This window comes from Megascapheus bottae, chromosome 15 (assembly GCF_031878675.1).
Source record: "Megascapheus bottae isolate mThoBot1 chromosome 15, mThoBot2.hap1, whole genome shotgun sequence".
In the NCBI taxonomy this organism is placed as follows: Eukaryota; Metazoa; Chordata; class Mammalia; order Rodentia; family Geomyidae; genus Megascapheus; species Megascapheus bottae.
The window spans coordinates 42638918-42657572 of NC_143523.1; the positions used below are offsets into that span (position 1 = coordinate 42638918).

The 18655-nt window shown below is 39.1% G+C and overlaps 1 protein-coding gene across 2 annotated transcripts in view; it reads left to right on the top strand.

Annotated features, from left to right (window-relative positions):
* Ddx50 (DExD-box helicase 50) overlaps positions 1 to 18655 on the top strand; it is a 42283-nt gene that overhangs the window by 10406 nt on the left and 13222 nt on the right. For both annotated transcript variants that reach the window (XM_090346455.1, XM_090346456.1), the window contains exons 5-9: positions 1016 to 1133; positions 1251 to 1436; positions 1870 to 2015; positions 10889 to 11038; positions 18363 to 18524. In XM_090346455.1, coding sequence (XP_090202581.1) covers positions 1016 to 1133; positions 1251 to 1436; positions 1870 to 2015; positions 10889 to 11038; positions 18363 to 18524 — 762 coding nt within the window. The remainder of the gene's footprint in view (positions 1 to 1015; positions 1134 to 1250; positions 1437 to 1869; positions 2016 to 10888; positions 11039 to 18362; positions 18525 to 18655) is intronic.

Genomic DNA, 18655 nt, shown 5'->3' on the forward strand with positions numbered 1-18655 from the left:
AAGGGTACTAGTAGTATTTTAGCCTAAAATTTGACTTTTTTAGAACCTGTGTGCACTTTAAGGTTTGTTAAAGTGATGAAGAAAAATTACTGCATCATAATTTGAACAGGTATGTTTGTTTTTTGAAAAACTCTTAAATGATATTATAGTGTAAAAGTGCATTCACATGAATCTCAGTCAAATTAAATCATAATGCTCTTAGATCAGCTATCCCACGTGACACTGGCTATGTTTGCATTCAGGACAAATTTTTTGCATATTTCTGTTTCTTGGGTGGAATTAGGAAAGAAACAGAAATAGGAAACACTTCCAAAAGTATTTTTAAAAGCTTTTATGTTGAAAAGATGTAACTAGAGATTCTATCTTTAACACTTCTATTTAATCTTGGCCTAGACTTGTAAATTCTCTAAGATTCAAGTTACTTATCTTTAAAACTGGGATAATGCCATCTTAAACTGTTTCTGTGAGAATCAAATTTAATACTTCATATGAAGTACTAGTGTCTAACGCAGAATGAACCTGTTTTGGTTCACTTAAATACTTTTTAAGTATTGGTTCTGTACAGACTCATTTGAAGTGCAAGAAATAGTGTCCCACTTGGCTCAAGTCCTGGCCTTTATATTGTGTATCTCACCACTACGCTTTGTCAATGAATAAATACTTATTTTAGATGGGCTAAGTGTGGGGAGAAGCAGTCAAGTGTGGGGAGTATATAAAAAGAGATCTGGGAATTTCACTGACAAACTGATTTTGGATGAGGCGTCTGAGAAGAGGGATATAATAAATACAAGCTATTGTTCTTGGTATGGCTATTTTTGTTGTTGCTGCTGCTGTTGTTTTGTTTTTGCAGTGCTGGGGATTGATCCCAGTGTCTTAGGTATTCTAGACAGTTGCTTTAACACTCAGCTGCACTCCCAGCCCTGTAATCTGTAAGTACCTTAATGAAAAAAAATCCTCTTAGGTTGACTTTACATAAGTCTTTAGAAAAGTATCTTTTGTTTTTAAAACCTCTTAGGTACTTGTTTTGGCTCCAACAAGGGAACTGGCAAACCAGGTAGCCAAAGATTTCAAAGATATAACTAGAAAACTTAGTGTGGCGTGTTTTTATGGCGGGACATCATATCAAAGCCAAAGTAAGTACATATATCTGATGGTACAAAGATGTGTTTCTTATTTAAATCTAAGCAAATAATGTAAAAGTGTGTAGTTGATTTTTTTTTTTACATATTCCTGGCATTTCTCTCTCATAGTTAATCATATTCGAAATGGCATTGACATCTTGGTTGGAACCCCTGGTCGTATCAAAGACCATCTGCAAAGCGGCCGTTTGGATCTTTCTAAATTGCGCCACGTTGTGCTTGATGAAGTGGATCAAATGTTAGACTTAGGTTTTGCTGAACAAGTTGAAGATATTATCCACGAATCCTACAAAACTGGTATATTCTAATTGCAATAAGCATATTAGCATTTATTATCTTAAAAGCTTATTTTTTACTTCCTATTTTTTTAATTACATTGTTCTCTGGTATTCTAACCAAACTAAAGTTATTCTTTGCCTAAAAAAGTACAGTTGGGTACTTTGTTTAGCTTTTTATGCTTTTTTCTGTATATCTTTTATGATTATGAGATTTACTAACTTTGCTGGGTTTTTTTTTTTTGTGCATCCTTAAATTCTCACTTTTTTCTTTAGAATTCATTTGCCCTAGTTCTGAAACATGAAAGTTTTAGTAGTTGCGAAGTCTTATGTGTTAAAAATTGACACCATGTTTGGAATTTTTCATTTCTTTGAAGCTGGGGGTGAATTTTTAAGAGCTGATTATATCATGGGATATTTTAAAAAACATTTGAATTTTTTTTTGTTTATTTAAGATTCTGAAGACAATCCTCAGACTTTACTTTTTTCTGCAACTTGCCCACAGTGGGTATACAAAGTTGCAAAAAAATACATGAAATCCAGATATGAACAGGTTGACCTTGTTGGAAAAATGACTCAAAAGGCTGCAACTACTGTTGAAGTAAGTAGCTCCCCAGCATGATAGATACTAGTTTTTAGTTGGTATTTTATTTATTTTTGACATTTTTGAAGTTAAACTTGAGTTCTGGATACCCAATCAGACTTAAGCTCTTTTTTTTTTTCCTTAGTCAGAAAGATACAAAAAGACTGAGGAGCGGAATAGAATAAACAGAAAAAAGTAGCATATAAACAGGCAAGTCCCAAGATAAGGACCTGTGAGCAGCCCTAGACATTATTTAGAAATTATTTAGAAAAATAGTGCTGAAATAACTTGTTAAAGCCTAGCTGAAAAGTAAATCCTCATGTTACAGCCTATCCCAAAACATATCTTGAACTGTTTTTAAAAAATATTTTAATGGTTATTGGATCTCAGGAAAGGAAATGTGTTTTCAAATACAAAAGTCAGAAGAGGAAGCCATTAAGGAACAGGTTGATTATGTGACTCCATGCAGTGAAGCCAAGAGTATGTTTTATTTTTTAAAAAAAGCTAAATTAGAGATAATATTTATAGTGTTTATGATTGCTGGGTATGTTGTATGTCTCTTTTAGTATTTAATAGATGTATATTTATTTTACATAGGAAAAGCTAGGAGGCTAAATGAAAAATAATATATTATCTATATTATCTACATGTGGTGGTTAAAAAGAATGAATTTGAATATGGGATAAAAAAAATCAAATCACAGGAGTTTGATTGCTAGCATCATGACAAAAAAGTACAGAATGATTTATGTGGAATCACAGTTTTTTTTTCATATATTTTTATTGTAATTAATAGAAGGGTTACATTATATTCACCAGATAGAAGGTGCATTACTTCACATACATTGATACCCTTTCTCATGTCTTGGTTCCCATTTCCCTCCTTCCACCCCCGATGCTCATCTTGTTTTCCCCCCTTCCCTATCTGACTTCAAATAACCAAATGAACATATGTACAATATATCAGATAACAAGGTGAAATAACATCAACAAAAAATATGCTTAGGGACAGCACCTAGGTCCTTGAGTTTTAAAGCCCCAAGACTGACTCCAAAAAATAAAAAAAAAATTTTTGGCCTAGTGGTGAGTGCTTGCTTGCCTAGCATGCATGAAGACCCAGGTTCGATTTCTTGATGCGACATACATAGAAAAAGCTGAAAGTGGTGTTGTGACTCAAGTGGTAGAGCTCTAGCCTTGAGAAAGCCTAAGGACAGTGCTTAGGCCCTGAGCTCAAACCAGGTACTGGCCCAAAAAAAAAAAAGAAAAGAAAAAAAATATTTCTTAGCACTGCAACAAACCAAAAATACACATTTTATGCCAAATATGTTCTTCATATGTATGTGAATGGAGAAAATGGATCCAAAGAAAGATAAATATCAGGGCTGGGAGTTTGGCCTAGTGGTAGAGTGCTTGACTAGCATGCATGAAGACACACATACTACATATATAGCAAAAGCCAGGAATGGTGCTGTAGCTCAAGTGCCAGAATGCTAGCCTTGAGGAAAAAGCCCAAGGATAGTGCTCAGTCCCTGAGTTAAAGCCCCAGGACTGACAAAAAAGAAAAGAAAGAAAGCTAAATATCAAATAATGATGTGAAACTGAACAAAGGGATAGCTGCAGTGTCTGTTTGTCACAAGAAGCTTTGTATATTTTCTTTCTCTTTTTTTTTTTTTTTTGGTTGGCTGTGGGGCTTGAACTCTGGGCCTAAGCACTGTCCCTCGGCTCTTCAGCTCAAGTTTAGCACTTTACCACTTGAGCCACAGTGCCACTTCTGGTTTTTTGGTGGTTAATTAGAGCTGAGAATCTCATGGACTTGCGTTCTCCAGGCTTGTTTTGAATCTTAGATCTCAGCCTCCTGAGTAGCTAGAATTATAGGTGTGAGCCACTTGGTGCCTGGCAAAGCTTTGTATATTTTATAATGGTTAAAAATTTCATAATGGCTGGGAGATTGGCTTACTGGTAGAGTGCTTGTCTAGCATGCATGGAGACGCAGGTTTGATTCCTTGGTACCACATACATAGAAAAAGCCAGAAGTGGTGCTGTGGCTCAGTGGTAGAGCTCTAGCCTTGAGAAATCCCAAGGACAGTGCTCAGGCCCTGAGTTCAAGCCCTAGGACTGGGAAAAAGGAAAAAAAAGTTTCATAATAGGAATATAAAAATAGCAAAATAGACATGCACTGGTAACTTGTGTCTATAATACTAGCTATTCAGGAGGTTGAAATCTAAGGTGTTTTTTGTTTTGTGGGTTTTTTTTGGTGAGTCATTGGACTTGAACTGTGGGCCTGGAAACTGTCCCTGAGCTCTTCAGCTCAAGGCTACTGCCCTACTCCTTGAGCCACAGCCCTACTTCCCCTACTTCCCCTTTCCTAGTGACTAATTGGAGATAAGAGCCTCATGGTCTTTAATGCCTGAGCTGGCTTTGAACAGCGATCCTCAGATCTTGGCCTCCTAAGTAGGTAGATTACAGGTGTGAGCTATTGAGCCTGGCAGAAATCTAAGGACTAAGGTTTGAAGCCAGTGTGGGGAGAAAAATTTGACACTGATCATAAGTGAACTAGTAAAAAGCCAGAACTAAGGCTTGGAGTTTGACCTAGTGGTAGAGTACTCACCTAGCATGCATGAAGACCTGGGTTTAATTCCTCGGTACCATGTACAAGGAAAAAAGCTGAAAGTGGTTTTGTGGCTCAAGTGGTAGAGTTCTAGCCTTAATAAAGCCCAAGGTCAGCGCTCAGGCCCTGAGCTCAAGCCCAGGACTGGCTAAAAGAAAGAAAGAAAAGAAAAGCCAGAACTGCAGCAGTGGTTCAAATTGTAGAGCATAAACCCTTAGTGAAAAAGTTAAGCAAGAGCTAGAAGCCCTTATTTCAAGCCTCTCTGCCAGCATTAAGGAAAAAAAGAAAAGATTATAAAATACACCAGTAAAAAAAGTTATTAAATACATTTCAAGCATGTAAAAAATGAATACATAAGGAACCTGATGTACCTATTAATAAACAATGTTGTTTTCTATACTTGGGATATATTCTTTGCCCCTTCATTTGAAGCATTTCACCTTGATGTAATTGCCTGTTTGCCTTTTTTCTTCTGTTTTAGCCTTTCTCTCTTCTTTTTCTCCCTCTACCTCATTTATTCATTTCACTTTTTCTTTTTTCTTTTTTTTTTTTTTTTTGGTGTTGGTCCAGGGGCTTGAACTCAAGGCCTGGGAGCTGTCCCGAACTCCTTTGCTTAAGGCTATTGTGCTCTACCACTTTGGGCCACAGATCCTCTTTTGGTTTTCTGGTGGTTAATTGGTGATAAAAGTCTCTTTCCTGCCTGAGTTGGTTTCAAACTATGTCCCTTAGATCTCAGCCTCTCGAGTAACTAGGATTTCAGGTGTGAACCCAACACTTGGCTGCCTAGGAGACTATAGGAGCACAAAAGCTCGGGGGCAGTGTGCAAGCCCAGTAGTTCAGGGCTCAAGACTGGCACACACATACACAAATTACAGCTAAACAATATAAATGGTGTATAAATAGTTGTATTATATTTTGTTGGTGGTGGTGGTAGTCATGGAACTTGAACTTAGGACCTAGACACTGTTCCTGAGCTCTTTCCCTCAAAGCTAGTACTCTAGCACTTTGAGCCACAGCTCTGTTTCCAGTTTTCTGGTGGTTAATTGGAGATTAAGAGTCAGTCAGGGATGCTAGTTTCAAACCCTGACACTTAGATTTCAGCCTCTTGAGTAGCAAGGATTACTGGTATGAGCCACTGACACCCAGCAGCTTTTTTGCTCTACCATTTGAGCCATAGTTCAGCCTCTGGCTTTTTGGGAGTTAGAGAGTGTCTTATGGACTTTCTTACCCAGGCTAGCTTTGAATAACAGTCCTCCTCTTGAATAGCTAGAATTACAGATAGGAGCCACCAGCACTTAGCCTACCTTTCCTTTTTTTTTTTTTTAGGTCCAGTATTGGAACCTTATAGATACTAGGAAAATACTCTACCACTTGAGCTATCCCCCGGCCCATTTTACTTTTATTTTATTTAACAAGGATTTTGCTGGGCACTGGTGGCTCACACCTGTAATCCTAGCTACTTAGGATCCTTAGACTGAGGCCTAAGGATAACAGTTTGAGGCCAGTCTAGATAGGAAAGTCCTTGTGACGCTTACCTCCAAAAAAGTAGAAGTGGAGCTATAGCTCAAGTGGTAGAGCACTAGCCTTGAGCAAAAGAGCTCAAAGTCACCACTGTAATCCAGGGTTCAAGCACCAGTATCAACACACACACGACACACACACACACACACAAAATAAAACAAGGATCTTTCTGCTGTTACTGCATCTCTTGCTTGGGCCAGCCTGGTACTCTATCCTCTTGCCTCTACTACCTGGGATAATAGGTGTGTACCATCACCTCCAGGTAATTGTATATATTTCTAAAGGATAAGTAGGGCCTCAAAATAGAAGAAAATAGATTTTGGATTTTTTTTGGTGGGGGGTTGGGTTGATGTTGATACCAAACCTAGAGCCTCTCACATATGTAAATGTGTGCTCTTTAAGAGCTACATCCTTAACCCTACAGTAATTTTTTCATACTTTCAAGTTCACATTAGTATACTTTTCTTCTTAATTTTAATATAGTTTCAGTCTATTTTCAAATATATTTTCATTGTCATTAGCTGATATGGATCTTGAATTTTTTTGTAATGTACAGGTTTCTGTCTCTTTTCTTTGTATTTTTTATTGGGAAAAACATTGGTCTTAGATTTCTACGGTCTTAATTTTGTTGATTTGTGTCTGTAACATATAGCATGTTCTTTGCCTTCGTTTTTCTGAGAGTTGATGGTTATATGTGGTGCAGATTTGTTTTTTTGTTGGTCCTGGAGCTTGAGCTCAGGGCCTGGGCACTGTCCTTGGACTTTGTCAAGACTAGAGCTCTACCACTTGAGCCTCAGCACCACTTCTGGCTTTTTTCTATATATGTGGTACCAAGGAATTGAACTCAGGTCTTTGTGCATGCTAGGCAAGCACTCCACCACTAGGCCAAACTCCTGGCCCCCTGTGCTTTTTTTTTTTTTGGTCAGTCATGGGGCTTTGAACTCTGGGCCTGGGCAATGGCGCTGTTCCTGAGCTCTTCAGCTCAAGGCTACCACCCTATCCCTTGTGACACAGCACCACTTCCAGTTTTCTGGTGGTTAATTGGAGATAAGAGTCTTTAATACCTGGGCTGGCTTTGAACCATGATTCTTAGATCTCAGCCTCCTGAGTAGCTAGGATTAAAGGCATGAGCCACTGTTTCTGGCTGTCCCTAGGCTTTTGTGCTCAAGGCTAGCACTCTACCACTTTGAGCCACAGCTCTACTTCTAGTTTTTTCATGATTAATTGAAGATAGGAGTCTCAGACTTTCCTGTGTAGGCTGGCTTTGAGCCTATATCCTTAGATCTTAGTTTCCTTAGCTTTAGTAGCTGTTATAGGCATGAACTACCAGTGCCTAACTTTTTTTTTTTTTTTTTTGAGTTGGAGAAGCATGATTATCAAAGGTGGCATAAATGACTTTTAGTTTGCTTTGTGCTTTTCTTTGCTTTTGCAGGTACTCTGTAATTAATACATCACATTCTTAAAACAATTTTATTTAAATACCATTTAAAAATGTGAAGTATAAACCTTTTCTCAGCATCATATTGTGAAGCTTTTCAGCACACAGCTAGGTTGAAAGTTTGTGTATGTTTGTTTGTTTTTGATGGTAGTAAGGTCTGAACTTAGGATATCATACCTGCTTGGCTTGGTTATTTAATTGGTACTCTACCACTTGAACCATATCTCCAGCCCAGCTTTTTGGTGTGTTTATATTTTTAGTCTTGTAGACTTCCTTCCACGTTGGCTGTAGACAATCCTCTAGATGTCAGCTGCTTGCGTAGAATTATAAACGTGATTTTGCAGCGAATATCAATATGTCTAACATCTAGAATCTACTCATACTTTGTTTTGGTCGTACTGTGTTCTGAAATCCAGGGTTCGATGCTTAGTAGACTTGAGGGATGCTTCCAGTCCTTTACTTTGGTTATTCTTGAGCTAAGGACTCTGCTCTTCCCTGGGGCCAGCCTAGACCTCAGTCCTATTGGTACTTCTTGCTGTGTCTAACGTGATTGCCACATACCCTGTGGTGCACTCCTTTTTCTGCTGAGATAGGGTCTCTAGAAGTCCCCTCCCCCCCAGGCTAACCTAGAACCACAGTCTTCTGAATCTTAACCTTCTACATAACAGAAGACAGGCATGTTTGACTGAGTCCAACTATTGGTTGAGATGGTGGGCTTGTGCTTGAACTCATTTTCTTTTTTTTTTTGCCAGTCCTGGGCCCTGAACTCAGGGCCTAGGTACTGTCCTTGGGCTTTCTCAAGGCTAGAGCTCTACCACTTGAGCCACAGCACCATTTCTATTTTTTTTTTCCTATGTATGTGGTACCCCGGAATTGAACCCAGGTTATCCTGCATGCTAGGAAAGACTCTTCCACTAGGCTAAACTCCTAGCCCAAAGTTTGTTTTTGTTGTTTTTGTCCTGGCTTGAGCTCAGTGCCTGACCACTGTCCTTGGACTTTCTCAAGGGTAGAGCTCTACCACTTGAGCCTCAGAACCAATTCCATTGCCCAAACTCCCAGCCCTCATTTCTTGAATAGTTGTTCCCTGCTTTTATTGTGTAGCCTAAGCTGACCTTGAACTGTGTAACCTTTCTTTCTTAGGCTCCAGTTAAATATTTTATTTTCCCTTATCACATGTTTATCTGTCTCTTACTTGATTCATTTAAGTGCTAGAGAATGAGCCCAATGCCTGGCACATCTTAAGCTTTTGCCTTACCATTGTACTTCCAGCCCCTCTCACCACCCACTTGTTGTTGGTTATGAGCTTGAATTCTCTGCTCGGGTGCTGGCCCTGAGCTCTTCAGATCAAGGCTAGCACTCTACCATTTGAGCCACTTCCAGCTTGCTTGCTTGCTTCCATCCATGCATCCTTCCTTCCTTCCTTCTTTCCTTTTTTTTGTCAGTCATAGGGCTTGTACTCTGTGTCTGGGCGCTGTCCCTGATCTCTTCAGCTCAAGGCTACCACAGTATCCCTTGAACTGCAGTCCCATTTCCCATTTTCTAGTGATTAATGATTAATTGGAGATAAGAGTCTCATGGTCTTTAGTGCCTAGGCTGGCTTTGACTCGAGATCTTCAGATCTCAGCCTCCTGAGTAGCTAGGATTACAGACCAGAGCCACCGAGCCCTGTCATCTTCCAGCTTTTTCTGTTTGTGTGGTACTGAGGACTCAAACCCAGGTCTTCATGCATGTTAGCCAAGCACTCTACCACTAGGCCAAACTCGCAGCCCTCTCGTTTTTGATTCATTTAAATTTTTAGAAGTCATACATCCCCATAAATATAAGGAGAATGTATAGCTTTGACTAGAGCATAGTATTGCAATTTTTAAAATTGAGATAAAATTCACATAGCTAAAACTATAAAAATTTATCTAGCACATTCATGACATATAACCACAATTCTATTTATTTCTAAACTTTTCCATCACCTAAAAGTATTCCCCCTAATATTTATGAGGTATTCTCCTTTTCTTCCTTTCCTCAACTCTTGGCAAATACATGTTTTCCTCTGAACTTATGGATATATATCTTTTCTGGGTATTTCATCTAAATGTAATTTTGCAAAGCCGGGCACTGGTGGCATATCCTTGTAATCTTGGCTACTCAGTTCAAAGCCAGCCCAGGCAGGAAAAGTCTGTGACTCTTTTTTTTTTTTTTTATTTTGCCTGTTGTGGGGCTTGCACTCTGATCCTGAATGCTGTCCTTGAGCTTTTGTGCTGAAGGTTAGCCCTTTACCATTTGAGCCACAGTTCTACTTTTGCCATTTTTTTGAATGCTTAATTGTTGACTCTAGTCTCGTGAGCTTTCCTGCTCATGCAAGGCTCAGGTCTCAGCCTCCACAATAGTTAGGATTACAGGTGTGAACCACTGTCACCTGCTTTATGTGAAACTCTTAATTCCAATTAACTACCAAAAAGCCAGATGTGGAGTTGTGGCTCAGCCTTGAGAAGGGCCTCGGCACCGAGTTCAACTCTAGTACTGGCACAAAAAAGAAGACAAAATTATACAATATGAAATTTTGCTTCTGGCATCTTTTTCTTAGCATATTTTAAGCTTTGTCAATAGAATATTTACAGAATTTTTAAAATTAACTTTTTGACAACACATAATCTGTCTGAAGGTACATATTTGTATATATCTGCCTGATAGAACTATTTACTATTTTAAAAAATCATAACTTGTGTAGTTTTTGCACTTACTACAAACAGATATAAGCAATTTATATTGTTAATTGTTAACTTGATATCATATATAACTCGTTTTGCTTAATTTTTCTGTATTTGTGAACTTAAATTTATTTAATAGCAGTACTAGGGTTTCAGCACAGGGCCTCAGGGTTGCCAGAGAGGTGCTCTGTTGCTTGAACCCCATGTTTTGTTTTTTAATATAAGATTTATGTGCAGTTTGTTTAAATATGTCAGTATGGCATGTTAGCTTTCTGATACTGGGATGAATGCCTGAAACTGGAAGAAACAAAAAAGATTTATGTGCACTGAAGAGTAGTTGTTCAGGTTTGACAAATTCACAGATGTAAGTAACCCAAATATTTTAACATTTTGAGTATTTCTGTCAATCTAGAAAGTCTTTGTTATATCCTTTGGTAGTCCCAGTATGTCTCTGTCTCATTCATTTCAGATTTATTTGTTATGTTTTGATGGCAGTGAGATAGTCTTTTTTCTTATGCTCTCTCAGGAAGGCCAGTTCTTGACAGATAGGAAACATGAACAAAAGAAGTTGTTTTTCAGTAATTTTGATGAAATATATATCACCTTTTCTTTCTTCCAAGCATTTGGCAATCCAATGCCATTGGTCTCAAAGGCCAGCAGTTATTGGAGATGTCCTTCAAGTGTACAGTGGATCTGAAGGGAGGGCTATTATCTTCTGTGAGACCAAAAAGAATGTAACTGAAATGGCCATGAATCCGCACATAAAACAGGTAAGTCTTACCAGGCTTTCTCTTTGAGGCTTTGGAGACAGTTATTAAGCAAATTACACAGTCTTGCTGGTGGCTTATGACTGACTACTTAGGAGGTGGAGAGCTGAGGATTGAGGTTCAAAACCAGCTTGGTCAGGAAAGTCTGTGTGAGATTCATATCCCCAATTAAACATCCAAAAAACTGAAAGTGGAGTGTGAAGTGATGGGTTAAAATGGTAGAGCACTATGCCTAGCATGCATGAAGACCCGGGTTCGATTCCTCGGTACCACATACATAGAAAAATGCCAGAAGTGGTGCTGAGGCTCAAGTGGTAGAGCTCTAGCCTTGAGAAAGTCCAAGGACAGTGCTCAGGCCCTGAGCTCAAGCCCAGGACTGGCAAAAAAAAAAAAAAAAAAAAAAAAAAATGGTAGAGCACTAGCCTTGTGTGAAAAAGCTCAGGGACAGTGCCTAGGCCCTGAGTACAAGCCCCATGACTGACCAAAAAAAAAAAAAAATAAGGGGATGGGAGGCCTAGTAGTAGAATGGTTGCCTAGCATGTGTTAAACCCTGGGTTCAATTCCTTGGTACCACATACACAGGACAAGAAAGCAAGAAGTGGTACTGTGGCTCAAGTGGTAGAATTCTAGCCTTGAGAAACCCCAAAGAAAGGCCCTGAGTTCCAGCCCCAAGACTGCGCCCCCCCCCAAAAAAAAAATGCTGCTCTTCGTGGACCAAAGTTGGTAGTCGTTCTCAGAATTGAGTCTAATTCAGAAAGAACTTGTATTCAGCCCCTGAGGATCTGTGAAGTCAGAATAGATTTTAAAAGTTTACAGAGATTCCCTTCTTGAATACTTGTTAAACATGACATTTGAAATGTGATGTAAAAATCAATGTTAATAAAATCTTTTTTAAAAAAGTTTGTATTTTTGAGGTTTTTAACATGATGTTAGAAGAGAATTCTGTTGGTGTTTTTTTATTTTTTGGTCTGTCGTGGGGCTTGAACTCTGGGCCTGGGTGTTGTCCCTGAGCTCTTCAGCTCAAGGCTACTGCCCTACCCTTGAGCCAGCACCACTTCCCATTTTCTAGTGATTAATTGGAAATAAGAGTCTCTGTTCTTTAGTCCTGCGGGGTGGAGGGCTGGTTTTGAACCTCAATCCTCAGATCTCAGCCTCCTGACTGAGTAGCTAGGATTATGGATGGGAGCCACCAGCACCTATCTAAGGTTTCTCTTTTTCAGCAATGTGTTATACTTCCAGCTGTTTTGCGAACATTGTTTTCCTGCTCACCTCTTTATCTCTGGGAATATTACTATTTCCTCATTACGTAAAGTTTGACCAATTTCTTGGTCAATTTTAGATGGAAAGTGCCCAGGCCCTGAGTTCCAGCTCCAGGACTGCCCCCCCCCCCCAAAAAAAAATACTGTTCTTTGTGGACCAAAGTTGGTAGTTGTTCTCAGAATTGAGTCTAATTCAGAAAGAACTTGTATTTAGCCCCTGAGGATCTGTGAAGTCAGAATAGATTTTAAAAGTTTAACAGAGATTCCCTTCTTGAATACTTGTTAAACATGACATTTGAAATGTGATGTAAAAATCAATGTTAATAAAATCTTTTTTGAAAAAGTATGTATTTCTCAACTTCAAACGGAAAGAAATGGGCCAAATAGTTTTATAGTTTCACAGGTATAGGTTGCTTCTGATACTTTCTTAGTGCTTGAAAATATGGTTTGCAAATTATATCTCAATAAAAGTGTTTAAAAGGGAAAAAGTATTACACCAAATGAATTCCTGCTGGGTCCTTCCTTCGCTTTATCTGGTTTTTCTTAGCTTTTATTATCCTAGACATCCTTCATTTGGATTCTAGGTTCAGCAGTTTCTCTCCAGTGTAGGGCTTTGTTCTGGAAAGGAAGCATTGCTTTTTTACTTGGCTTAGTTAGCATCAGAGTTGCTATAGCCCCTGAAGATGTTATCTCTGACACCCCACAGTCTTTTTTTTTTTTTTTTTTTTTTTTGCCAGTCCTGGGCTTGAGCTCAGGGCCTCAGCACTGTCCTTGGACTTTCTCAAGGCTAGAACTCTCTACACCACTTGAGCCTCAGTACCACTTCTGGCTTTTTTCTGTGTATGTGGTACAGAGGAATTGAACCTGGGTCTTCATGCATGCTAGGCAAGCTACCACTAGCCAAACTCTTCTCCCTCCCCCCCAGTCTTTTTGAGTGGTAAGAACCCTTCCCACTTCAGCTGCAGTTTTAAAAAATTGACTTGAGAATGTTTTTCTTTTTTTGGCAGTCGTGGGACTTGAACTCGGCCTGAGCATTATCCCTGAGTTCTTCAACTCAAGGCTACCACCCTACCCCTTGAGCCACAGTTTTCTGGTGGTTAATTGCAGATAAGAATCTCACAGACATTAGTGCCCAGGGCTGGCTTTGGGGCTGGCTTTGAACCTCCATCCTCAGATCTCTGCTTCCTGGGTAGCAAGGATTACAGGCGTGAGCCACTGTGCCCAGCTGGAGAATGTTTTCTTAAAAGCAGCTGTTTTAAGTCTAGCACATTCCCCCATATACAAGGTCCTGCTCTTGCCTGCTGTATGTAGGAAGTCATTAGAAAATCTTGTTGGGTTTTGTCATAAATGTTGTATGTAGATTTTAAAAAAAATTCTAGCTGCTCCAGGTGTGGTGGCTCATGCCTGTAATCCTAGCTACTTAGGAGGCTGAGATCTGAGGATCACAGTTCAAAGCCAGCCGGGGCGCTAAAGACCTGGAGACTCCTATTTCCAATCAACTAATAGAAAATCAGGAGTGGCACTGTGGTCACTAGTTGCTTGCTTGTTTTTGGAAATCAGAGAGTCAAAGACTATTGTTACCATCTTTCCTAGGTTATTTTAGTTAATGGTGTATAAAAATACCTATATAGGGTTAGGAGTTTGGCCTAGTGGTAGAGAAGACCTGGATTGGATTCCTTGGTACGACATACATAGACAAGCTGGAAGTGGTGCTGTGGCTCAAGTGGTAGAGTACTAGCCTTGAGAATAAAGCCCAGGAACAGTGCTCAGGCGCTGACTTCAAGCCCCAGAACTGGCAAAAAAAAAAAAAAAATCACCATACTTAAAAAAAAAAAATAGGACATTTCCCTAAATATTCCGAAAGTAAAAATTAATGATTGGGAAGTTTTTTAATTTTTATTTTTGTGCCAGTCCTAGGGCTTGACCTCTAAACCTGGGCACTGTTCTTGGGCTTTCTCAAGGCTAGCATTCTACCAATTGAGCCACAGCGCCACTTCCAGCTTTTTCTTTAGATATGATATCAATAAATGGAACTGAGGGCTTCATGCATGGTAGGCGAGCACTTTACCACTAGGCCGTGCTCCTGGCCCAGGAAGTGTTTTTATTAGATTAACAATGTTTTTGATTGATAATATACAAGGCAGGCCTGGTATGATGAAATAAATACTTGAAAAGGAAACAACATTTTTATAATAGTTGGTAGTGGCTATTACAGTGCTAATAATATTTTGCTTTGCTTATTTTGTTTCTGTGCTGAGGATTAAACCCAAGGGTTTGTAGATACTAGGTAAGCACAGTGCCACAGCTACCAGATATTAGCACCAGATATTTATCATTTTTTTTATTATCCATAAGAGGTTGTACAAAGGGTTTCTAATTCAACATATCAGTTTACAAATATAGTACATCTTGATCATTGTCATCCTTGTCATTATTTTCCCTATCTCTCCCAACCTCAATTTACCTAGTTTCATATTCACATACATATATTGAATATTATGGCTGTATTCTCTTTCCCTTTCTCTATTCCTTTCCCTTAACCTCCTCAATGCCTTTCCTGACAACACATGCTCCAGCTTTCTGGGTTCATTTTGTTAAACTGTAAATTAGTTGTTCAAAAGGATACTCATAGGATACTTAACATTTTGGACCTAAAAATTTAACTTCTAGGTAAGTCTATTGAAATACGCATTTATCAAGGCACCCAGAGACAAAAAAACGAGGTTGCTCATTGCAGCATTATTTCTTGTTGTTTCTTTTTGGTTAGCTGTTGAGCTTGAACTCAGGGTCTGCACTGCTGGCCCTGAGCTCTTGCTCAAGGCTAGTACTCTACCACTTTTAGGCACAACTCCACTTTGGGTTTTTGAGTGGTTAATTTGAGATGAGTGACATGGGGACTTTTCTGCCTGGGCTGGCTTTGAACAAGAATCCTCAGCTCTCAGCCTCCTGAATAGTTAAGATTACAGATGGGAGCCACCAGTGCCCAGCCTTTTTTTTTTTTTTTTAAAATGTATTTTTATTATCGTTGAATAGTTGTACAAAGGAGTTGCTATTCAGCAAAGCAGTTTATGAATACAGTGCATCTTGATCAATGTTACTTCTTTCAATATCATATATACTTCTCAAATGATTTATTGAATACCTTTGTAAATGAGTGACTCATAACTGGAAAACAGCAGTTATATATTTGCATGGTGTTAATGAGCTAATTGAATTCGCAAGAGATCACAAAGCATCGTTTCTAAAAGTAAAAATTTGGGCCAGGCATCAGTGGGTATAATCCTAGCTATTCAGGAGGCTGAGATGTAGGACTGAGGTTTAAAGCTAGCTTGAGCAGGAAAGTCTGTGAAACTCTCCAAGTAACTGCAAAAAAAAAAAAAAAGAAAAAAAAAAAAGCCAGAAATGGATCTACAGCTCAAGTAGTAGAGCACTAGCCTTGAGCACAAACAAAAGCTCAGGGACAGCACCCAGACCCTGAGTTCATATCCCAGGACCCACACACACAAAAAAATGTTTGAAAGCAACTCAAATATTTATCAGTAAGACATTACTCAAATAAGCACAGCTGTATCCATATGAAAAAAAATTAATACACTTTATGGGCTGGGAGTTTGGCCTAGTGGTAGAGTGCTTGCCTTGCATGCACAAAGACTCGGGTTCAATTCCTTGGTACCACATACTTAGAAAAAGCCAGAAGTGGTGCTGAGGCTCAAGTGGTAGAGTTCTAGCCTTGAGAAAAATCCAAGGACAGTCCTCCGGCCCTGAGCTTAAGCCCAGGACTGGCAAAATAAAAAATAAAAATTAATACACTTTAAAAATTAAGTATAGGGTGTGGGGGGGGTAAAAGATACCAAGACATGTGAAAGGGTATCAATGTATGTGAATTAATGCACCTTCTATATGGCAAATATCATGTAACCCTTTTATTAATTACAATAAAAAAATGAAAAAAAGTGATTTTATACAGTAAAAAAATTAAGTATAGATATGAAAAATGATCACAGCACAGGAATAAATTTGTAGGGTAGCTTACCAAATAATACTTGAAAAGTATGATCTAATGTTTAGTTTTGGTCAGTTCAGGGCTTGAACTCAGAACCCGGGTGCTTTCCCTGAGCCTCTTTGTGCCTCAAGGCTAGTGCTGTACCACTTAAGCCACAGTACCACTTCTGGTTTTCGAGTGATTAATTGGAGATAAGAATCTTGGGGACATTGCTGCCCAGGCTGGCTTTGAACTGTGATCTCAGATTTCAGCTTCCTGAGTAGTCTGGATTACAAGGCATGAGCCACTTTCACTCAGCATGATCTCATTTTTATAAACAAATACTTTAAATTATAATTTATGTTGGTAAATGTAAATTTTGTGACAGAAGTTTCATGAGTATAGTGGAACACACCGGTATTCCTAGCAATAAGGTAGAAGCAGAAGGATCATAAATTCAAGGCCATCCTGGACTATAAAATGAGTCCTTATCTAAAAATATAACAAAACAAATTTCACTCCTAGTTAAGCAGGTGGTCAATATCTGAGGATCATGATTTGAAGTCAGCCCAGTCAGAAAAGTCCATGAGACTCTTACCTATAATTAACTACCAGAAAGGTATAAGCTGTCTCTAGTGGTAGAATACTAGTCTTGAGCAAACAACAATAACAAATCTCAGATAGAGTACCCAGGCTCTGAATTCAAGCTCTTGGACTGAAATATGTATATATATATATGTATAAATATGTACATATATGTGTGTGTAAGAAACAATCTAGGCTAGTGATATAGCTCAGTGGAAGAGTGCTTGCCTACTACCAATGAGGCTCCAGCTTTATTTCTGGTTCTTCAAAACTGTAAGAAAGAAAAAATCTAGCAGAGTATCTACTAAATCATTGGTGGTAAATTCTATTTACAGTGTGTCAAACATTTGGTGGAATGTTTAATTTTTTTCTTTTTTTGTGGGTCATGGGGCTTGAACTCAGCCTGGGTACGATCCTGAGCTCTTCAGCTCAAGGCTACCACCCTACCCCTCTGTGTTGTCTCTGAGCTCTTCAGCTCAGGGCTACCATCCTACCCTTGAGCCAAGCCCCACTTGTTGTTTTTTAGATGATAAATTTGAGATAAGTGTCTCAAGTCCTTTTATGCTGAGCTGGCTTTGAACCTTGATCTTCAGATCTCAGCCTCGTGAGTAGTTAGGATTATAGGCTTGAACCGCCACGCCCTGGCTTCTTTAATGTTTTTTGTTGTTGTTGTTGTTGTTTTGTTTTTATGGTTGGTTGTGGGGCTTGGACTCTGGGCCTGGGCACTCTCCCTGAGCTCCTGCCCTACCCCTTGAGCCACAGTCCTATTTCCTGTTTTCTAGTGGCTAATTGGAGATGAGTCTCTCATCTTTAGTTCTGTAGGCTGGCTTTGAACCTTGATCCTCAGATCTCAGCCTCCTAAGTAGCAAGGATTATAGGCATGAGCCACTGCGCCCATTGGAATGTTTAAATTTTTTTGGGGGGGGGAGTGGAGGGCCATCCTAGGCCTTGAACTCAGAGGCTGTGTTCTTGAGCTGTTCTGTGCTCAAGGCTAGAGCTCTACCACTTGAGTCTCAGCAAGACTTCTGGCTTTTTCTGTTCATGGGTACTGAAGAATCCAACCTAGGGCTTCATGCATGCTAGGTGAGAACTCTACCACTGAGCCATATCTCTAGCTCTGTCTGATTTTGTTGTTTTTGTTTTTATTAAGAAAATCACGCATTGTTACAATTGTTTAACACAAAACAATTAAAAAGCAATTGCAATTCTTGGGAAACTGAGGTACATGAATGTTGAATTTGAGGCAGCCTCAAGACCCTGTGTCTAAAATAATAGCCAAAGCTCAAAACTAAAAGGAACATACATCCGAGGCATGACTCAGTCTGAGTACCAGCAGTGAAAGAAAATGTCTAACTAGAGCCCACGACCCTGAGTTCTAGCCCTATTGTCAATAAACATACCCACACCCACACACACACTTAAAAGAGTTTAGACCTGAGTGTGTTATGGTATTACTTGTAAGTATAAGCTGTATTCTTCATTTCCCTCTTTTGTTGAATAGAATGCCCAGTGTTTACATGGAGATATTGCACAATCACAAAGAGAAATTACACTGAAAGGCTTCAGAGAAGGTAGTTTTAAAGTTTTGGTTGCAACTAATGTGGCTGCTCGTGGTTTGGACATACCTGAGGTTGATCTGGTGATTCAAAGTTCTCCTCCACAGGTAGGAAATGGGAATGATTCTGGGAAAATAAGGACGATTTCATACATTCATGTTTTATTGACAAAGTGGTAGTGTTTAGAGTGTGAAAAAAGACAGGCCATTTGTTCCTGCTTTTAGCTATGTTTTTGTAA